This window comes from Macrosteles quadrilineatus, unplaced genomic scaffold (genome assembly GCF_028750875.1).
Source record: "Macrosteles quadrilineatus isolate MER2022 unplaced genomic scaffold, UCM_ALF_1.0 Scaffold_1__1_contigs__length_201487025, whole genome shotgun sequence".
Taxonomy (NCBI): Eukaryota; Metazoa; Arthropoda; class Insecta; order Hemiptera; family Cicadellidae; genus Macrosteles; species Macrosteles quadrilineatus.
Window position 1 is genome coordinate 106,019,052 of NW_026542594.1, and position 21,145 is coordinate 106,040,196.

The window sequence follows — 21,145 nt, forward strand, 5'->3', positions numbered from 1 at the left end:
AAAGCTGCATTTTTCTGTGAAGACAAAGGAGAATGTCATGCAATAAATTTTATATGATTAGTATTGTTGTTACTGATTGTTATATTTCTAATAGTATTTAAGTTGGTCAGTCAGAAATATATTCTTAACCCTCCGAGTGTCACGCGTCATAAAAACGACGCACAACACACTTTGTGTAGGGTCACGCGTCGCTTTTAAGACGCACAAACATCGTTTACGGCGAAGGCTCTATGACTGACTGAATCGGATTGAACTGGATCGAGTTAGGTATCGTTCTTTCCGTAATATTCTAAGCTTTCTCCAGAGGTCTGTCTCTAAGCGCTATTCATTTTAGTTCCGAAAATATTGTAGCAGACAGCTGACGTGCGTGTATTTGTAAACAGCTAGGTTCCCCCGGACCGATGACTGATGTGTTTTATTACGTTTATCATTGTTTTAGTGTTAAAAATCAAAAGTAGTGATATACGTGGTGCATTATAAGAAGATTTAAGTGGTTTTGAAGTGCTGGTTGATGATCCTGAAGAAGTAGGTAGTGATATTGATGTAAATTATCAGCCAGATTCCTAGCTATAGTTAGGCTATGCATTCTTAGCTAAACGCTATGTACTGAAATCCGTTTTTTGCTCATAACTTATTTATTTGATAACTTACCTCGCTATATGATTATATATTTGTAATCCTCATTAAATTTAGAACAAAGTGGCTATTTTCAAATATTTATAGGCCTATAATTTATACAATTTCATTGAGCACGAACTTATTTTTTTTTTGAAAATTTTCGAAATTATATTTTTTTTTTACCTAAACATTTTTTTTTTTTTAAAATGTTCCTTATGTTTTATATATAATATTGAAGCCCATGATTTTCCAAACAAAATGGTATATAGAACATTAGAATTAACATTGTTTTAAGCTTCTCAGATCCGTTTTAATAAAACCTTGCAAAGGGGCCAAAAATAGGTGGACATTAAGGCCTAAACTATGGACACTCGGAGGGTTAATAAAGGTATCAGTAGAAAACTAATTTCCAGGTTAAAATATTGAAATAGAAGTTAACTCATTAGTGACAAGCAGGATGTATAAAGCAACATCCATTTGAAAAATGGATTAAAATTGTTTAAAACTAAGTAAAACAACCAATTCAACACTCATTAAGTTTTAGAGTTACTATTATTATTAAGCCATAGTAACCAAAATCTATTTCAATTTGCTTGTCCGCATCTATTGTGTTTTTATTATTTGTATATAGACAGTTTCAAACAAAGCAGGGAGTGAAGGAATTAAGTTCAGGTTTTACAAAAGCCTTTTGGCTAATAGTTCATCAATAAAAATAATTAAAAAAGCCCATGTTAATTGCCACATTAAAAGTAAGAGCCCCACCCACATAGCAAGAGTAGAAGAAAATTAAAAATGTCCACATAAAATCTTTATTATCGATCATTAAGGTTTGGTATGAAAAAATTTCCAATTACTACTAGCAGCCAGCGTCACTTCATGACTTCAAAATCTGTGATACAGTGGAGCCCTGATAATCCGAAACCAAAAAATACTAAAAAAAATTAAAAAAAAATAATATTTAAAAAAATTTAAAATTAAATTTTGTATTAATTTTTTTTTAACACAAATAGCTGTGTACCTTGTCAAAGTATTCTATATTGGCCGGGCAAGATAGACTTTTTTTGTAGAGTTACCTATTTTAGTAAATATTTCACCATTTTTGTTATTAACATTTTTCATTTTCGTCCCAGGTTCCAATCCCGCCAAAACACAAATGGTATTAAGTGATAATGCTGCAGCCACTAGGTCTAGCCTTAAGTAATGTGAAAAACAATCCCGTGCTCATGCCTAGTGTCCTAAGACAAAAAAATATTTTAAAAAAAAATAAAAAAACTATATTTTTTTTATTTAAAAATTTTCAAAAAATTAAAAAAAACCAAAAACACTTTTAATCCGAAGGGCCCCAACCATTTCGGACTGATGGGACTCTACCGTATTTGAATTAATTTACAATTTTCTATTGCTCTGAGTTAAGTTGATAATTATATATTTTTTACGCGATAATCATTAACTGACTTTAACTCCAATTTTTTTCAAGGAAACCCTGAAGATAACTTTATAATTAGTTTTTCCGAATGCTAATGAATCATACTATGAAAACACAAAATTTAACGCAAGTCATTTTCTTCGTTACATTTTAAACAAATAACATTACAGTATTTTACTTGAATTCACTAAAACATCAATAAAACATACTATGAAAACATAAAATCCTATGAAAACACAAAATCTAATACAAGTCATTTTCTTCTTTACATATTATACGAATAACATTACAATATTTTACTTGAATACACTAAAACATCATCAACTGTAATAATAACCCAATTTTTGTATGGATGTAAACAAAATTGTATCATGACCATCTTTTGATGTAAAAATAAACGCTATCATCAACCTGACACATACTTTCTCCCATTACCTTTTCAACAACCTAAATAAGAGGTAAGCGATAAGAGTAAATAACTATGGTAAAATCACAAAAGTTGCATTAACTTTTGAACCGTAATTTTTACAGGAATGGGTGGGTTGTACTATTTTGTTTAGAATTATAAGGTCCATAACAGACAAATTTCAACCAGAATCGTTTTTTTCAAAATCCATTTTCCCATTTTTTGTGGTTTTTTTAAATAGCATAATTTACAATAACTTTTTAACCGTACTTTTTACAAGAATGGGAGTTCTACCATTTTGTCCAGAATTTAAAGGGCTACAACATATTAAATTTTTATCAAAATCATTCTGGCCATTCTTTAGAAAATCAGATTTTTTCATTACTTTATGGATAGACCATTAAAATAAAAATAAAAAATACTCATGGAGATACCATAGAGTTAGTACATACATACCAAATTTCATTAAAATTGGACCACAGGTGTAGTCTGTAGCTCTGTACTCATCCACACATACACAAACATACACAGACATCACTTCGAAAACCACTTTTATGGGTCCAGTCTAGAGGGACCCAAAACAGATATAACCACTGAAAACTCAAACTCAAAAATTTTGACAAAAACATTACTTTCTCCATATGTCGGGGGAGAAAGTAAAATGTAAACTTGAAAAAGCTCAGATGATTATTAACAGAATTCAGCACAAACTCTGAAATTTAAAGCCTATAGGATGAAGGTCTTTCACGGGATATCATCGAAACCTGCAAAAGGCACATCTAGAGGATATTGATACCCAATATGCCTATAAAAATCAATATTTAGGGCTCTGATTTGCTGAATACCTCCAAAAAAATTATTTTAATAATATAGATACCTAAGAAGGTGGTTTGTGTTTTATAGACAAGAAAGGTAAACTGTTATAGAAAAATTTATTGGTTGCTCTCAATCTCAACTCGAAAACCACAAACAGTAATGATCTAGTGTGTCTTGGGTGACGAAACATTTTTAAAGTTATTGGACTTGGCTTCTTGTCTTGTGAAAAGATTCTTATTACTAAATCCTGCTACTTCTAGTTCTGCATTTCACAATCCAAAACAAAAATGTTTTTACCATTTTGTTATGCCTAGCATGTTTATTAAATAACCCCACGGCAAACTTCAGACTAAGCAAATTTAAATTTGCCTAATTTGATTTTCACTTAAATCTATTAAAATAACATTAGGTTTAATGAGTACCTAGTTTTGCTACTACAGGGAGGGTAATAAAGTGTGTTTTTTAGTAAAATATTAATAGCTTAGTATAAAATAAACAAATTTGCCAAGCTCGATCAAAATATATCCATAAATAAGCAAACTACAACAGTTTACATACTCAATAAGAATATTATAGATATTTTAAGTTTAAAATATTTTGAGTTTTCTCCCAAACTAATAGCCGTACAAAAACACTTCAATATACTAAATAATTTGCTATTTTAAGCTCTTCAAAATAGTTGGATACAATCAAAATTAGAACATTTTATGTTTTGAGGGTCAAAAAACCCTTTTCCATGGTCCGATCATACTGTTTTGCGAACTCATTCAAATCCCACCCTACACCTTCAAGCCAAATTTAATTAAAATCTGAAAAAATCACTCAAGTTATCACGTTTACGGACACATATATATATACATATATAACGGTTTGAACGAATAGTTTTATTGGCCTCTAGGGATATCAAAATGAAAAAGTAAATCAGTCCTGGGCCTAGGTCTTACAGTGCCACCTACAGTGATAGCTACCTGGTACTACCCTATAGGGAAATTTGCAAAAAAAAATAATATACCCCATATCTGGACTAAAGATAGGTTAGTCTCTGAAGTTAAAAAGCTTAGTCAAAGTCAAGATTTCAACAATAAAAATGACTATATTTCCAACCGAAATAATTATATTGAGCATCCACAAAACCTGGCGTTATAAATATTATTTTAAAGCAACTTTAATACAAATAATATTAATTACTAAACAAGTACCAGAGTTGGTTTACCTGCAATGGTTTTTTTATCTTCATGTTGAATGTTCTTGTAGTAGTGAGGCGCCTTATTGTCAAAGGATCGGAGGAAGCGAGCTGTTAGAGGAGGAAAACTCTGGTGGGACATCTCCATGTAGCGCTCTCTGATGTGCAAGGCTTGAACCAACAGTCGTGAGGCCTGATGTAGATCTTCCAGAGGTACCTAGACACATCAAACATGTATAGTAACAATCACCTGTTAAAGGAGGGAATCTCTGGAGAGACATTTCCATGTAGCGCTCTCTGATGTGCAAGGCTTGAACCAACAGTCGTGAGGCCTGATGTAGATCTTCCAGAGGTACCTAGACACATCAAACATGTATAGTAACAATCACCTGTTAAAGGAGGGAATCTCTGGAGAGACATCTCCATGAAGCACTCTCTGATGTGCAAGGCTTGAACCAACAGTTGTAAGACCTGCTGTAGATCTTCCAGAGGTACCTAGACACATCAAACATGTATAGTAACAATCACCTGTTAAAGGAGGGAATCTCTGGAGAGACATTTCCATGTAGCACTTTCTGATGTGCAAGGCTTGAACCAACAGTCGTGAGGCCTGATGTAGATCTTCCAGAGGTACCTAGACACATCAAACATGTATAGTAACAATCACCTGTTAAAGGAGGGAATCTCTGGAGAGACATTTCCATGTAGCACTTTCTGATGTGCAAGGCTTGAACCAACAGTCGTGAGGCCTGATGTAGAACTTCCAGAGGTACCTAGACACATCAAACATGTATAGTAACAATCACCTGTTAAAGGAGGGAATCTCTGGAGAGACATTTCCATGTAGCACTTTCTGATGTGCAAGGCTTGAACCAACAGTTGTAAGACCTGCTGTAGATCTTCCAGAGGTATCTAGACACATCAAACATGTATAGTAACAATCACCTGTTAAAGGAGGGAATCTCTGGAGAGACATCTCCATGAAGCACTCTCTGATGTGCAAGGCTTGAACCAACAGTTGTAAGACCTGCTGTAGATCTTCCAGAGGTACCTAGACACATCAAACATGTATAGTAACAATCACCTGTTAAAGGAGGGAATCTCTGGAGAGACATTTCCATGTAGCACTTTCTGATGTGCAAGGCTTGAACCAACAGTTGTAAGACCTGCTGTAGATCTTCCAGAGGTACCTAGACACATCAAACATGTATAGTAACAATCACCTGTTAAAGGAGGGAATCTCTGGAGAGACATCTCCATGAAGCACTCTCTGATGTGCAAGGCTTGAACCAACAGTTGTAAGACCTGCTGTAGATCTTCCAGAGGTACCTAGACACATCAAACATGTATAGTAACAATCACCTGTTAAAGGAGGGAATCTCTGGAGAGACATTTCCATGTAGCACTTTCTGATGTGCAAGGCTTGAACCAACAGTTGTAAGACCTGCTGTAGATCTTCCAGAGGTACCTAGACACATCAAACATGTATAGTAACAATCACCTGTTAAAGGAGGGAATCTCTGGAGAGACATTTCCATGTAGCACTTTCTGATGTGTAAGGCTTGAACCAACAGTCGTGAGGCCTGATGTAGATCTTCCAGAGGTACCTAGACACATCAAACATGTATAGTAACAATCACCTGTTAAAGGAGGGAATCTCTGGAGAGACATCTCCATGTAGCACTTTCTGATGTGCAAGGCTTGAACCAACAGTCGTGAGGCCTGATGTAGATCTTCCAGAGGTACCTAGACACATCAAACATGTATAGTAACAATCACCTGTTAAAGGAGGGAATCTCTGGAGAGACATTTCCATGTAGCACTTTCTGATGTGCAAGGCTTGAACCAACAGTTGTAAGACCTGCTGTAGATCTTCCAGAGGTACCTAGACACATCAAACATGTATAGTAACAATCACCTGTTAAAGGAGGGAATCTCTGGAGAGACATTTCCATGTAGCACTTTCTGATGTGCAAGGCTTGAACCAACAGTCGTGAGGCCTGATGTAGATCTTCCAGAGGTACCTAGACACATCAAACATGTATAGTAACAATCACCTGTTAAAGGAGGGAATCTCTGGAGAGACATCTCCATGAAGCACTCTCTGATATGCAAGGTTTGAACCAACAGTTGTAAGACCTGCTGTAGATCTTCCAGAGGTACCTAGACACATAAAACATGTATAGTAACAATCACCTGTTAAAGGAGGGAATCTCTGGAGAGACATCTCCATGAAGCACTCTCTGATATGCAAGGTTTGAACCAACAGTTGTAAGACCTGCTGTAGATCTTCCAGAGGTACCTAGACACATAAAACATGTATAGTAACAATCACCTGTTAAAGGAGGGAATCTCTGGAGAGACATTTCCATGTAGCACTTTCTGATGTGCAAGGCTTGAACCAACAGTTGTAAGACCTGCTGTAGATCTTCCAGAGGTACCTAGACACATCAAACATGTATAGTAACAATCACCTGTTAAAGGAGGGAATCTCTGGAGAGACATTTCCATGTAGCACTTTCTGATGTGCAAGGCTTGAACCAACAGTCGTGAGGCCTGATGTAGATCTTCCAGAGGTACCTAGACACATCAAACATGTATAGTAACAATCACCTGTTAAAGGAGGGAATCTCTGGAGAGACATCTCCATGAAGCACTCTCTGATATGCAAGGTTTGAACCAACAGTTGTAAGACCTGCTGTAGATCTTCCAGAGGTACCTAGACACATCAAACATGAATAGTAACAATCACCTGTTAAAGGAGGGAATCTCTGGAGAGACATTTCCATGTAGCACTTTCTGATGTGCAAGGCTTGAACCAACAGTTGTAAGGGATGTATATCTTCCACTAACTCAAGTGTATTTTTTTTATTAAATAAATCCTATATTTTAATAGGCAAGTATGTTTCTTGAAAACCTGTTTTTAAGCTCATGAGCACCGCACGGAAAATCTACTCATACTGTTTAGAAAGATATTTTCACCACACTATGATGTTTTAGTTGTTTTACAATAGTTATTTGTGTACCTAGTGGGCGAAGTGTGGTGCAAAATAGTGTTCATGCCACGAGCAGAAAGATTTTTACAGCTCTTGATCGTTTTAAGTTCTTGACATTGTCTCGAACTTAATGATCTCGAGCCAGCAAAACCTCATTTTCGGCCCTATGTACAAAATATACTATTCCTGTGGATGTGCAGAATCCCTTTATAAATTAAAATAGGCTAAAAAATAAACTCAAAAAATGATTTAAAAAATTATAAAAAAGATTAAGACCTGATTGCTTGTAAAAAAAATTAAGATTATAAGTTGCCATTCTTGTGACAAAATAACAACAAAATATATGACAGAAAATCAAAACAAATGGAATAAATTCCAATCGCATGATTTATTTACAGTGTGGGGTGAAAATAGAGAAGTCAGTGTTAGTGATGTAGAAAGATAGTGTAAGAAGACTGCTCAGGCAAAAAAAAGGTAATACGTACATAATATTAAATTATACCTCATTGTCAACCATCACTTTACTCACCCCACTGGTGTCCTCTCCACTGATGTACACTCGCTGGTAGTGAGGGACAAAGTCATGTTCATCCAGTTTGAAAATGCGGTCATTCTCGTCTGCTACTGTGCCGACAATAGAGGGCTCATAATGACTGCGCTTATCATCTTCTTTTACTACCCTGAAATTAAATAAACAGGTTACATATTATAAACTAGCAGAGTACCCGTCCTTCGTCCGGGGTTGATGTATGTTTAAATGGTGCTTTTTGAAATCTTAAATGAAAAACAGTGTAAAATAAGATTCAATTCCAATAAATGTACATATCAAAAACTTTTATCTTACTAATTACATAAAAAAACATTTTCAAACAATAAAACAAATAAAAAAACTCAAAGCTTTTAATTACTTTTAAATGATAAAATCAAACATAGACAAACAATAATTTACAACATCTGGTTAGTAAATATTACGATTTGAATAGACAATAGACAATATTTCTTTATTTACATAATTCATAGAGAATAGTAATGCGTCAACAAATTTTTTATGGTTAACTTAAAATTATTTACAACATTGTAGGGTTGAGGGGAAGATCCACTGGTGCTGTTTTTTTCAGGAATTCGGCTTCTGTGTAAAATGGTCTGTCCTGTAGCCATGATGTCAATTTGTTCTTGAAGTGTGGCAGTGTGTTGTGTCTTGAGCTGCTGATGTAGATGATTGTAATACAAAGCTCCTTTGTACGCTGGTTTCCTTTCAAATAGGCTAAGATGATGTGGTGGCAAGGCAAAGTTTGAGGCATGCCTTGTGTTGAATTGGTGTATGACCTGGTGTCTTGTTTGATGTGAGCTTATTGCGTGCAGGATTGTTTCACGTATGTATAGTGATATTACAGTGAGGATTTTGAATTGTTTGAAGTTTCCTCGGCAGCTTTCCTGATATTGTATGCCTGCCAGGCATCTGATCGCTCTTTTCTGTTGTTTGAGGACCCTTTCTATGTTTGTGCTGGCTGTTCCTCCCTCCCCATGTAGTTATGGCATACCTCAGGTGTGATTCAAAAAGGGCAAAGTAAGCTACTTTAGCCACATCCAGACCACTTATTTGCTTCATTCTGCGAATCACGTAGATGCCTGAAGAAAGCTTCATGCAAAGTTGATCTACATGTGGTTTCCAAGTTAATTTTGAATCAATCATAACACCTAGGTGCTTCGTTGTTTCTTTTAATTCTACTTGAGGCAGTGGTATTAGTTGTGTGTTCTTGTTTTTGGTCGCTGTTTTTTTTTTCATTTAGGACTTGATCATTTTCTGAGCAGTATTGTTTAGTTTGGTTGAAATAGGTGGTTGTGTTTCTTTCTAGCATTACTGCTTGTTTATCAGTAATTGTGAGGACTGTATCGTCTGCATACATGACTGTATGACAGTCACTTTGAAGCCAGTCTGGCATATCATTTGTGTGAAGGAGGAATAATACTGGGCCGAGCACAGAGCCTTGAGGCACCCCTCTTATTACATTAGCAATTTTGAGTGGACTTTTTGAGTGGTGTTGTTGTTGGTGTAGTTGATCTCAACAAGTTGTTTTCTATCTTTTAGATAGCTTTCAAACCAATCTGCTTCTTTTCCTGTTATGCCCAAGGTTCTTAGTTTTTGGAGTAGCTGGGCATGGTTTAGGCAGTCAAACAAACGCCTTGCTGAAGTCTAAAAATAGACTAGTGACCATGCAGCCCTCTTCCAGCTTGTCTATTATACAGGGTGTTAAAAATGTCTGGAACCAACATTATATCTGGTGAGTGGTTAAAGAAAAACAACTGATATTTTGTGTACGGATATACTATGGTTTTACCTATCTTTTGGTGCCTTATGAAATGTTTTACCACTTATAGGGAACGTCCTGTGGAGGATGCAGTAAAAAGTTTTAATGGAAGCCTATGGTAAATGATACATCATTTTAAAGGCCATTTATTTCTGAGTAAGGAGCCACAAGTTTCATCTCAAAAGGACCACCCTAGCAAAAATGGCGACTGTTTGAAATTTAAAAACCCACTTATAGGGAACGTCCTATGGAGGATGCAGTAAAAAGTTTTAATGGAAGCCTATGGTAAATGATACATCATTTTAAAGGCCATTTTTTTCTGAGTAAGGAGCCACAAGTTTCATCTCAAAAGGACCACCCTAGCAAAAATGGCGACTGTTTGAAGTTTTTGAAAATAGAAAGCTTAATTGGTATTTCTGTTAAAAATAAGTTTAGTAAAACAACACAAACAATTTAGTTAAATGTTTTTTTCAGCAAGTGTTTATTAAATGTACAGCAAGACAATTATGTTTTATAACTGTATTATTTGTTTTAAAATACTTTTTACATTAACACTTTTTACTGCATCCTTCACAGGACGTTCCATATGAGTGGGTTTTTAAATTTCAAACAGTCGCCATTTTTGCTAGGGTGGTCCTTTTGAGATGAAACTTGTGGCTCCTTACTCAGAAATAAATGGCCTTTAAAATGATGTATCATTTACCATAGGCTTCCATTAAAACTTTTTACTGCATCCTCCACAGGACGTTCCCTATAAGTGGTAAAACATTTCATAAGGCACCAAAAGATAGGTAAAACCATAGTATATCCGTACACAAAATATCATTTGTTTTTCTTTAACCACTCACCAGATATAATGTTGGTTCCAGACATTTTCAACACCCTGTATGTTCTATAAGTTGTATCAGGGCTGTTGCTGTTGATCTCTCTTTTAAAATCCATGCTGTTGGTTTGTAAGAAGGTTGTGGTGTTCAAGGTGGGTCAGTAGCCTCTAAAGAACAATTTTTTCTATTATTTTTGAGAATGTGGGAATGAGTGAGATTGGTCTGTAGCTTCCAGTCTCAGTTTCTGGTCCTTTTTTATACTTTGTGTTCTGTATGTAATTAGAACTAATAATAAATGTATTTGTAAAAGTACAATTTTAACCAACTTTATTCAACACAAATTAAAAACAAAGTGAAGAAGTAAACATTATAACCAGCTGGTGATAGTTATAAAATAAATAATCAATAAGTAAAGATAAGACATTTAGGATGTAACACTTCCCCTTCTTAAGTGAGCTTCATAAATTGAGTCTATCCACGGGTTTATGTGTCCTTTTTGAACGTCTCACTGTAATAGCGGGAGTTGGTGCCACTGGAACATCTGATATGTTGTGATCGTTGGCCTCTGGAACATCTGGTATGTTGTGATCATTTGTTATGTGGTTTTCGGTTGGTATGTTGTGATCATTTGTTGCGTGGTTTTCGGTTGGTTCCTCTCTGACTCCTCCAAAATGGACTCCTCCAAAATTTGTTGGTATGAATACTTGATTTTGCTCATTCCTTAATGAAAACAAACACAAGTTTCGCCCTGAACGTCTAATTTGGTCTTGATGACGTCTGCTTGTGCCACTGCTTGTGGATATTTCATAATTTCTTGGTCCTTCTTTTCTATTGATCTTTCCAAAGCCCCATTTGCAGAGAATATACTATGCCATTTTGACCCACACTTACCACTCATTCTAGCAACAGATGCTAGTCAATCTGGAATTTCGGCAATTCTTTCTCATGTGTTTCCGAATGGAAACGAAAGACCTGTTGCATTTGCTTCCAAAACACTATCACAAACACAAAAACAGTACAGTGTCATACAAAAAGAAGCCCTGGCAATTTATTTTGGAGTTAAACACTTTTACCAATACCTTTATGGACGTCATTTCACCCTAGTTACAGACCACAAACCCCTGGTATCAATATTTGGACCGAAAAATGGAATACCACTTATGGCCGCAACAAGACTACAACATTATGCTATATTCCTTCAGGCATTTTCATTTGACATAAAGTATAAATCAACCAAAGATAATGTTAATGCTGATGCACTTTCAAGACTACCTAAAAATGTTGAAGAAGCTGCTGTTATTGACTCAGCCGATGTTCATGAAATAGAACAAATCTATACTTTACCTGTCACAGCTGAAGAAATAGCAAAAAATACACAATCTGATCCAGATCTTAGAGATATTTATCAATCACTAATCAGAGGGGAGCCAATCCATCACCCGATGTCTTCTAACGAACAAGAATGGTCAATTCAGCTTGGATGCTTATTAAAAGGGAATCGTGTGGTGATTCCCAAACAACTTCGTCCAAGAATTTTGAAAGAACTTCATGAGGCTCATGTGGGTATAGTTCGCATGAAGGGACTAGCTCGTTCGTATGTTTGGTGGCCTAAAATTGATGCAGACATTGAGAATATGACCTTAAATTGTTTGGGATGTCAACGAGTACAACATGAAGCACCCAAAGCACCAGTTCACCACTGGGAATATCCTTCAAGGCCTATGCAAAGAGTTCATGTTGATTTTGCAGGACCATTTTATGGCCATTATTTTCTCCTAATTGTGGATGCCTACAGTAAATGGCCAGAGATTGTAACACTTACAACTATAAATTCACATAAAACCATTGAGGCTTTGCGGAAATTCTTTTGCTCTTTTGGAATCCCTGACATATTAGTGTCAGACAACGGAAGGCAATTTGTTTCGTTAGAGTTTGAAAAATTTCTTCAATCTAACGGAATTAGACACAAGAGATCAGCACCTTACCATCCTGCAACTAATGGCCAAGTAGAACGCTATGTACAAGACTTGAAAGATACTATCAGAGCCATGCACTTTGAGGAAGGCTCAATTGAGTTGAAATTACAGAGATATTTAATGGCCTATCGAAGAGCTCCACATAGTACTACAGGACAGTCTCCTTCACATCTCTTTATTGGACGTCAAATTCGATCAAGACTTGACTTATTGTATCCTGATTTGTCACAAAAAATGGACCAAAATTTTGACTCAAAATCATATTCTGACAGGCAAAATTAAGAGTTTGAACTAATTCAGCATAGGATTTAGTTATAGGTGATACAGGATGCAATATATCCCTAAGTTTACTGTAAGTGTCTGATCCAATACAGTGAAGTAACGTAATTTTCTTTTTGTCTTCCGAAATGTTGTTATAAATGAATGATATCTCTAGTCTTTCCATATACATTTCCCATGTTTCATATCTTTCATTAAAGGGTCCAATCAATGCTGAGTTAATCATTTGAATGTTTTGAGATGTATTTGAATTACTTGTACTCACCTCCATCGTCGCCAAATTGTTCTGTATGTAATTAGAACTAATAATAAATGTATTTGTAAAAGTACAATTTTAACCAACTTTATTCAACACAAATTAAAAACAAAGTGAAGAAGTAAACATTATAATCAGCTGGTGATAGTTATAAAATAAATAATCAATAAGTAAAGATAGACATTTAGGATGTAACACTTTGGATATATTTTAGCTGTCTTTAATTTCGTTGGGAAAACTCCTTGGTTCAGGGACTTGTTGATTATGTTTGTGAGCGGGCCGGTAAGTGCTTCTTTACATTCTTTTGTAATTTTTGCTGATATTTCATCGATGCCTGAGGAAGTTTTTGGTTTTAAGGAGTCTATAGCTTTCATTACTTCTGCATGTGTTGTTGGGTGAAACTGCAGGTTGTGGTCTGTTATGGGTGGTATGACTTGGAGGATGCTGTTTGGGTTTGTGTTGTTGGCTTGGAGTGTCCTGTCTGCTACTGTGGCAAAGAAAGTGTTGAAGTGGTTTGCTACTTCATGAGGGTCACTTATTTGTTCTCCATTTATCTGAAGCATTAGCTGGTTTTCTGTGCTTCTTGCTGCTTTTCTTTCATTGTTTATTACCTGCCACAGAGCTTTTGATTTATTTTGTGCCTGGTTGATGTGTGCTGCAGTGTTTTCTTTCTTGAGGGTTTTCAGTCTTAGGTCATATTCTTTTTTCTTGGCTGCTGTCTCTGCTCTGTCTTCCGCTCGCCCTGTACGTTGTTCTTTTTCCAAGGCATTAATGTAGTTGTTTTTGAGCATTGTGCATTCATTGTCCCAATACTGCCTTTTTTGTGCTGTCGCCTTCTTACAGTTCTAAGGGGGCAGGTGTCATTGAGAGCTGTTTGTATGGTGTTGTGGAAATTGTTGTAGGCTTGATTTACATCTTCTGTCAGCAGAACGTTATTCCAATTCTGTGTTAGCAGGTTTTCTTTGAGAAGGGTCATCCCTCTTTTGGTGTATATTCTCTTTTTTCATTTGTTGTGCTATGGCTGGGCTTGGGCATGTTAATTGTAGCAAACTGTGCTGAGTGGTCAGAGAGTCCTGACATGACAACAGACGTTTGTATTAGCTCTGGGTTTATATTTGTACAGATCCAGTCTATAGATGTTGAGGAATCTTTTGAGACTCTTGTGGGTGGTAGTATCATCCTTGATGTTGTAGAAATAGCAGAGTTGAGCTGCAGTGGTGTATATTTGAAATCAATTTGTTATGCAGTGGTTGGGTCGTCCGTGGCATCGTCATATATTATAATATAAAAAAAAAAATTTATCCATTTTTAAGGATTTGCTCAATATGACAGTTGCCGGTTTGGCCAGTCCGGGGCACGGTGGGTCTATAGGAGGTGAATAATGGAATCCCCTATTTATTACGTTATACCATGTTATACACAGGGTAGGGTACGCCCCCAGAACCAAGACTGGCATGCAAAATATAATTTTAAACCCTTTAATCTAATTGCTTTCATGGCATTATTGGTAGGACATATACAATGAAAGGCAAAAACAATAAAAACTTATTTGTATAATTTATTATTGTTTCTGAAACCTTTCAATATGAATTAATACAAAGTTATAATATATGTATCGTTGTAACGATCTTATGTAATATATTTGCCATCCAAGCCATGACAAACTATTACATAAATTAGCGGCCTTTGTCGTCGTTGTATCTTCAAAGTATAATCTCACATATATAATCTTCGTCAGTCCACTAGGCGTCGTCGTCGTCGGCGCGGGGAGGCGCGCTAGCCCAACCTTAGACATTCCAAACGCAAGTGATAATCACAAACGTGCAATGACTTATACCGTTTTAACGCTCAAAATACAGACTACAATATTTTGGGAGGGATTTTGGGATATGGTGGGCATTGTTATCGGTATTAAGAAAAAGGATGCTGCATGATTGAGAACTGTCATCATCAGTCATGAGCTGTGTAGTCACTATAGGCGTCTCTTCTGGCGGGAAGGAAAATGGTTTAAGACATTCAATGTTATGGCGGTCTTCGTTTGAAAGGATGGAGATGCGACCCGAGTTTGGATTTACTGATGAGTTACTACCTTGCATCCGGGTTGGTGCTCTTGTTTCTGTGAGCAATGAATGAAAAGAAACATGTGATCTTGCTTCTAAAAAGCATTGCTCACTTAGCATTGATTATAAAAATATCTCATTATATACTATGTGAACAAACAAAAACATTAACACTCTTACTACTAAAACAAACAGCAATATACTTAACCCTAATATTTATAGCTCAACTAGTACTATTCATGCACCAAAGGCAAGTGCATATACAACTTAGTTTTTTATTGTTGTTTTTAAATTGAAATATTTGTATATCAGCTTAGAATTAAAAAATTTAACGTCATTCAAACAATGTTTATGTCGAGGGTAGGTTATGTTAAGAGGAACTTGGTTGAAAATATACATGTGATGACCATGAAACGCTCGTAAAAAGTTATTCATTATTATAATATAATGTGAAATCTACAGGAAGTGTCAAAAGTTGCTGTATCCAACGCTAATTAATCATTTAAAATTTTGCTAATGTGAATTGTATTGAAAGATTTTGGTGTAAAAAAATAGTGAAATTATGAAGTTCATATTTACTTGAATCATTTTAACATTTTTGAACAATTAACATGTGTTTAGAGTAGGGCACACACCTTAAAAATTGAAACTTTTTTCTCAAGGAGATAATTAATTGTATATTTTTGCCATTTTGAGAGAAATATTGTTCACACCATTTGACTTTTCAACAATTTTAAATCATAATTTCATATTACTACCCATACATTAGTTATGATGTTTTCTAATCCAGAGGTAGCTACTACCTATCTATGCAGATATACGATCTCACTTATTTCATAAAATCAATAATCAAGCCTATTTATAAACCAGCTGTGGAATTGTGAATTAATGTGGTTTGACAGTTCAGCTTGTTTACATTTGGGTGGCATAGCAAATTGCAAACATTGTATGTGTTCTCATGGCAGCCATGGAGACCAATCAATATTTACTTTTAAAATCCTCACCTCAGAACTTTCAAAGCTAAAGGGGCAAAGCCCACGATCAGTATCGAAGTGTGAATAGTCCTATAAAGGTCCTTGGTATGGTAGCTATATTTTTGTTTAATTTAAGCCCAGACAGTTCAGTTGTTTATACGCCTATTAGTAACAAACATACAGACAGACACCACTAGATTTTTATATAATAGTATAGATTAACATAAGTTATGCCAATTAGATTAAAGAAATCTTTCCAATTCTAGTAGGCTTTAAAAAACATAGTCTACAATTAGGGCCAGATACATTGGTTGTGAGTTATATTAATGATAATCAAGGTAGGAATAAAATCAGGTTTGAGTTTGAAATATGATGTTTTATTTTCAACTGAAATTAGAAAGAATACAACAGGTATTATTTTATTGACACCTAAAATTGAAATTGTAATAAGTCCCACTACTAAAACAATTCATAGCGTTTACAAATATATACAAATATTTGTTGCAAATTCACATAAATGCCAGGATGAAGGAGATAACTACTCCAAGGTAAGTAGTTCATAACCGAAATGAGAGAAAAAAATACAAGACGTAAAAAATGATGTTAGTTTAGCGGCCAACTATTTCACGCAAAGATTACAGACAGAACAGTGGATATATTAAAATGTGGAAGGAATGAGAGTTATTATTGATCTGCCATTATGAAGACTAGCAGACACAAGGCTTCTCTGCATCATCAGGTAATCCTGCAGGTATGTCTACTGCAGGGGATTGAACAATTGGATCAAAATAATTTAAGAGAATATGAATTTTTAAGCTGTCTTTAATACATTTGAAATTTAGTAACTGATTGCAATTTCAAATACTGGTACCTCAAAACTTCTTTGATGGATAGCATAGATTAAAAAACACTACGCCACATTTTCAATTTGAATAATAATACCCAGGTAAATAAATTGCAACTCTGTGAGGATGTACCTTTTTAAGGTAAATATATATATATATAATACGCTAAGCCGATTTTTGTAAACAGAACTCCTCCCTCATTTTTGGACCGATTTTGATGATTACAGTGTCAAAAGAATGGCCCTGATCTGTTGTTTTGCAAAGTGTTTTTAGTTTTTTGAAATCTTTATTAGTTTGGGCAGGATATTCCATCAAAGTTAGGTTTTCTCCCATAAGATTAACATGGGGGAATCTAAATATTTAATTGGAAACTTTGTCTCCACTAATTTGAGAGAACGGCTGGACGTATAAACTTGGTACCGGTAGAGGTCTCTAAAGAAAGGCCTTGGTCTGTAGATGAGTTATCAAAAGCAATTACGAAGTAAACTCCCTTAGGGCTCTGGCCCAGAAGCCTTTAAAGAACCCTCGACACATTTGTTTACATTTTGGCCATGTGGATAATACTTTTTAATGAAACAGCTGTTAATTTTTAATTTGCGCTTTAAACAACACACATTTATTGGGAGTTTCTGAGTTCCCCAAAAGATGTATTTGCAATGTTATTTTCTGATTTTAATAAAACTGATATAACGTTCTATTACGAAATCAGTGGAAATTCCTTTTATCACAGAACTCTTACAATAATTTCTTATTGAACTATCTAATATCTATTGTACGGGTTGTTGTCTGCCTTTTTCACCACTTTTGCCTTTATTTTATCATATTATTCTACAGATCATCATTATTATTTATTACATACAGTTCATGAGATTATTGTCATACATGTTTTCAATCACTGGAAAAATCTTCGATTGTGTGATACAATACAAAATAATACAAGTGCAGAAGGGCACGTTGCCCATTTGAGCCGTGTCCATATTTTGTTAAATTAATAGTAGTTTACAGCAACTGGATAAAACATTTTACAATATTTATGTAAAAATATATGCATGATTTAGAAAGTCATTAAGCTGTATAACTTCAATTTACTACAGACTTTTCAGAGAGGTTACTTCGATGTATTCATTCAGCATAGTGAACACGTAATATAGATAGCCTATGTATACAAATAACAATTTGAACTCTTAGAGAGCCTTTGAATGTAATTAGAATAACAAAATCGGTTGTGCATGTTTACTAGCGCTACTCAGCAACAAAAACCATTTAATTTATCTCAAAAAAATATATTCTTAAAGTGCACAGAGCAGCAGCCTAAAAAATACTATGTAACTTACTCATATAGTTAAAAAATGCTCGAACTCACTTTGTAACATTTATAATTCGGCTTATATTTCTCCAGCAGATTATTTATTTGCAGGAGAAGTTTATTGTGCTCTTATCATGTCTAATAACATCCAAAGACTGAAACCTTGCCTAAAATGGTACCTATCTTGACAAATTATTTGCAGTGGCCTATATTACGGACTGTGGCCCACTGGGTTGTTAACATAATTGAAAATATCACGACAGTTTGGCTGTAAAAAAGGCACAAAGGGTAAATGCTATTTCACCAGCTACTGTCATGACAGAAAGGTCATATTCCTTTTAAACTAGATCACAACATCCTTTATAAGCTACGTTGTTTAACAATGCATGTAAACGTCAATATTTACGTAACTGCCAATTTACAGTATTTTTTCTTTTTGGAAATGCCGCATTGCTATGTCATTTGCATTATTTGTTGCCAACTAAGGTGCACGAGGAGGTCCGTAACAGTTCAAGAATAAAAGCCACCTTCACTTCAAGTATATTCCACTACACCTAACTTTCCGTAGATGAATTACCACAAGCCTTCAAAGTAACCGTCGATTTCGACGGGTTTTACCTAGTTAGATATAAATAGTCAATATAAACCAGAAAACTAGTGTACCTGTTGCTCCAATTCGAGCAATTGCTAAGTATTACAGGCGTAATTTTAAAACGAATAACAGTCATAGTTTCCTATGACTTTAAAAGAGTCGACTCAAAGATCATGGAAGTACTCACAATGTACATCATTGTTTGATGTAATCAACATTTCTTGTAAATATCTTATCATTTTCAAAAGCTGATCTTGTTTTTTAGTTTTTTAGTTTTCTACAAATTTTTTACACTCATAGCCTCATAGGTTGTCCATAATAACAATTATAAATTCTAAAATACCCCCGCCGCAGCAAACCTGCAGACTACAATTCCATTTGCCTAATTTAATTTACACTAAAATGTCTCCTAAGATCCGTTTTTGACCCTGCCAGCGCCCTAGGCAACTAATATCAGCGCCCCTTTGCAATTTATATAATAACAGGTTGTCCACCGACCGGGAAAACCGGGAATTATGCGGGAGTTATTTGTAAAATTTGTATTACTACATGGAGTTTTCAATTTACCGCGTTCGCACATGGCAACATTGACGTTTCCGTGATCACGAAAGACAATAATATGTCTGCACACGGCCGCGCGAGGGATGATAAGGACTTTCCGCAATCGCAGAAGACGATGATGTTTGATATCTAACAGAGCAGCGAGGGATGGTAGAAAATTGCACGATCACGAAAGACATTGATGATAATGTCCACACGACTGCGGGAATCAGAAAGAATTTTGCTGTGATCGCGGAAAACGATGATGATTACTATGTCCAAACCACCGCGGGGGACAATATAATGATGTCTACAAGGCCATGAGGGATGATCAGAATTTTATCCCGATGGCACAAGACGATGATAATTTCCTTACGACTGCAGGATATGTTCATATTTTGTAGGAAGACGAAAATTATGTCCACACGATTGAGGTCGGGTGACCGCTGAAAATAGTGAGAATTTTGCCGCAATTGCGAGAGACAATTACGATGCCTACGCGGCCGCGAGGGATTATCATAAGTTTACCACAATACCATGCAAATACAATCACCAATTTTTTTATTTTCTAAATTTTTGGCGCCTTAAATTTTTTTCTGAAAAGACCAATTGCCTCGCGCCTTAGGCACGTGCCTACCGTACCTATTCGGTAAATCGGCCCTGTGTCTCCATCACATTTATTCCCTATTAAAATAGCATTAGTTTAAAGAGTACTCTAGGTTTGCTGCAACAGGGAGGGTAAACAGGTTTTTTTTTTTGTAAAGAAATGCAGCACAGTATCAATAAAGTTATCTTTTTAGTATATCAAATTGTCCAGGCTTTCTCGCTTCTTCCATTATTTACGCCAACCCAAATTCAAAAAGTAAATATTTCATTTCAACAAAGTCAGTAAATGTTTCACACTTTTAGCACACGTTTCCTCAAATCGCAATTAACAGCAATTAAATTATTCAGCTGATCATTATGTAAACTAATACGATCTTCATAAGGATAACATGGGAACTTTAAAAGCCACTGGGGCAGAGCCCCAGGGACTTGAAAAAAAAATTAAATTTGCAAATCTACACACCTATTTTGGTATATAATATGTGGGGTTAAATCTTAAAACATAAAAGGCTTATTGTTTACAAAGTTTCATGTAGCGTATTAATAATATAGAAAGATAGATGTATAACAGCATGACTCAATAGATGGTCATAAAAAACTGTAATTAGTTCTACATGTGTGAACCATTTTTACTGGACTAATTCATAATAATTGAATCTTAATAAGTTACTACTTCAGTTTCCATGTATAAAGTGGTTTTTATGATTAAATTTGGTATGCGAATAAAATGTCTGAAGACGATTTTAGACTCATGTAATGCCTCTGCACAATAACTTTCAGAATAATTGAGCAACATATCTCAGTTAGCATTTACATTTGATTTTGTTTTCAACTTGATTAGTTATACATTTATAATTTCTTTACTGAATGAGTTATTTTAGTTGCTTTTAAGAACCACTTTTAGCTCTAAGATTGTACTGTTATCTGAATAGCCTTTTGGTTTACTCAATTTGAACACTTACCAACACATTAATTTAATCTTTCCAATAGTCAATGGTTTCACTATACCCTAACAACTAATTAGGTTGTGTAACTACAAGTTAGGGGATATAATTACAATAGATGACTGGTATCTAAGACATCCTTGTTTGCAAAAAATGGCGTAATTTTGATTTTTTATTATGTTGTTAGGA

At 35.2% G+C, this 21,145-nt stretch overlaps 1 protein-coding gene across 4 annotated transcripts in view; it reads right to left on the bottom strand.

The window, feature by feature from the left end:
* LOC128982069 (AMP deaminase 2) overlaps positions 1-21,145 on the bottom strand; it is a 158,197-nt gene that overhangs the window by 74,035 nt on the left and 63,017 nt on the right. For all 4 annotated transcript variants that reach the window (XM_054401140.1, XM_054401257.1, XM_054401202.1 and 1 more), the window contains exons 3-4: positions 7,975-8,125; positions 4,480-4,666 (exon numbers count right to left, since the gene is read on the bottom strand). In XM_054401140.1, the coding sequence (XP_054257115.1) occupies positions 4,480-4,666; positions 7,975-8,125 (338 nt within the window). The remainder of the gene's footprint in view (positions 1-4,479; positions 4,667-7,974; positions 8,126-21,145) is intronic.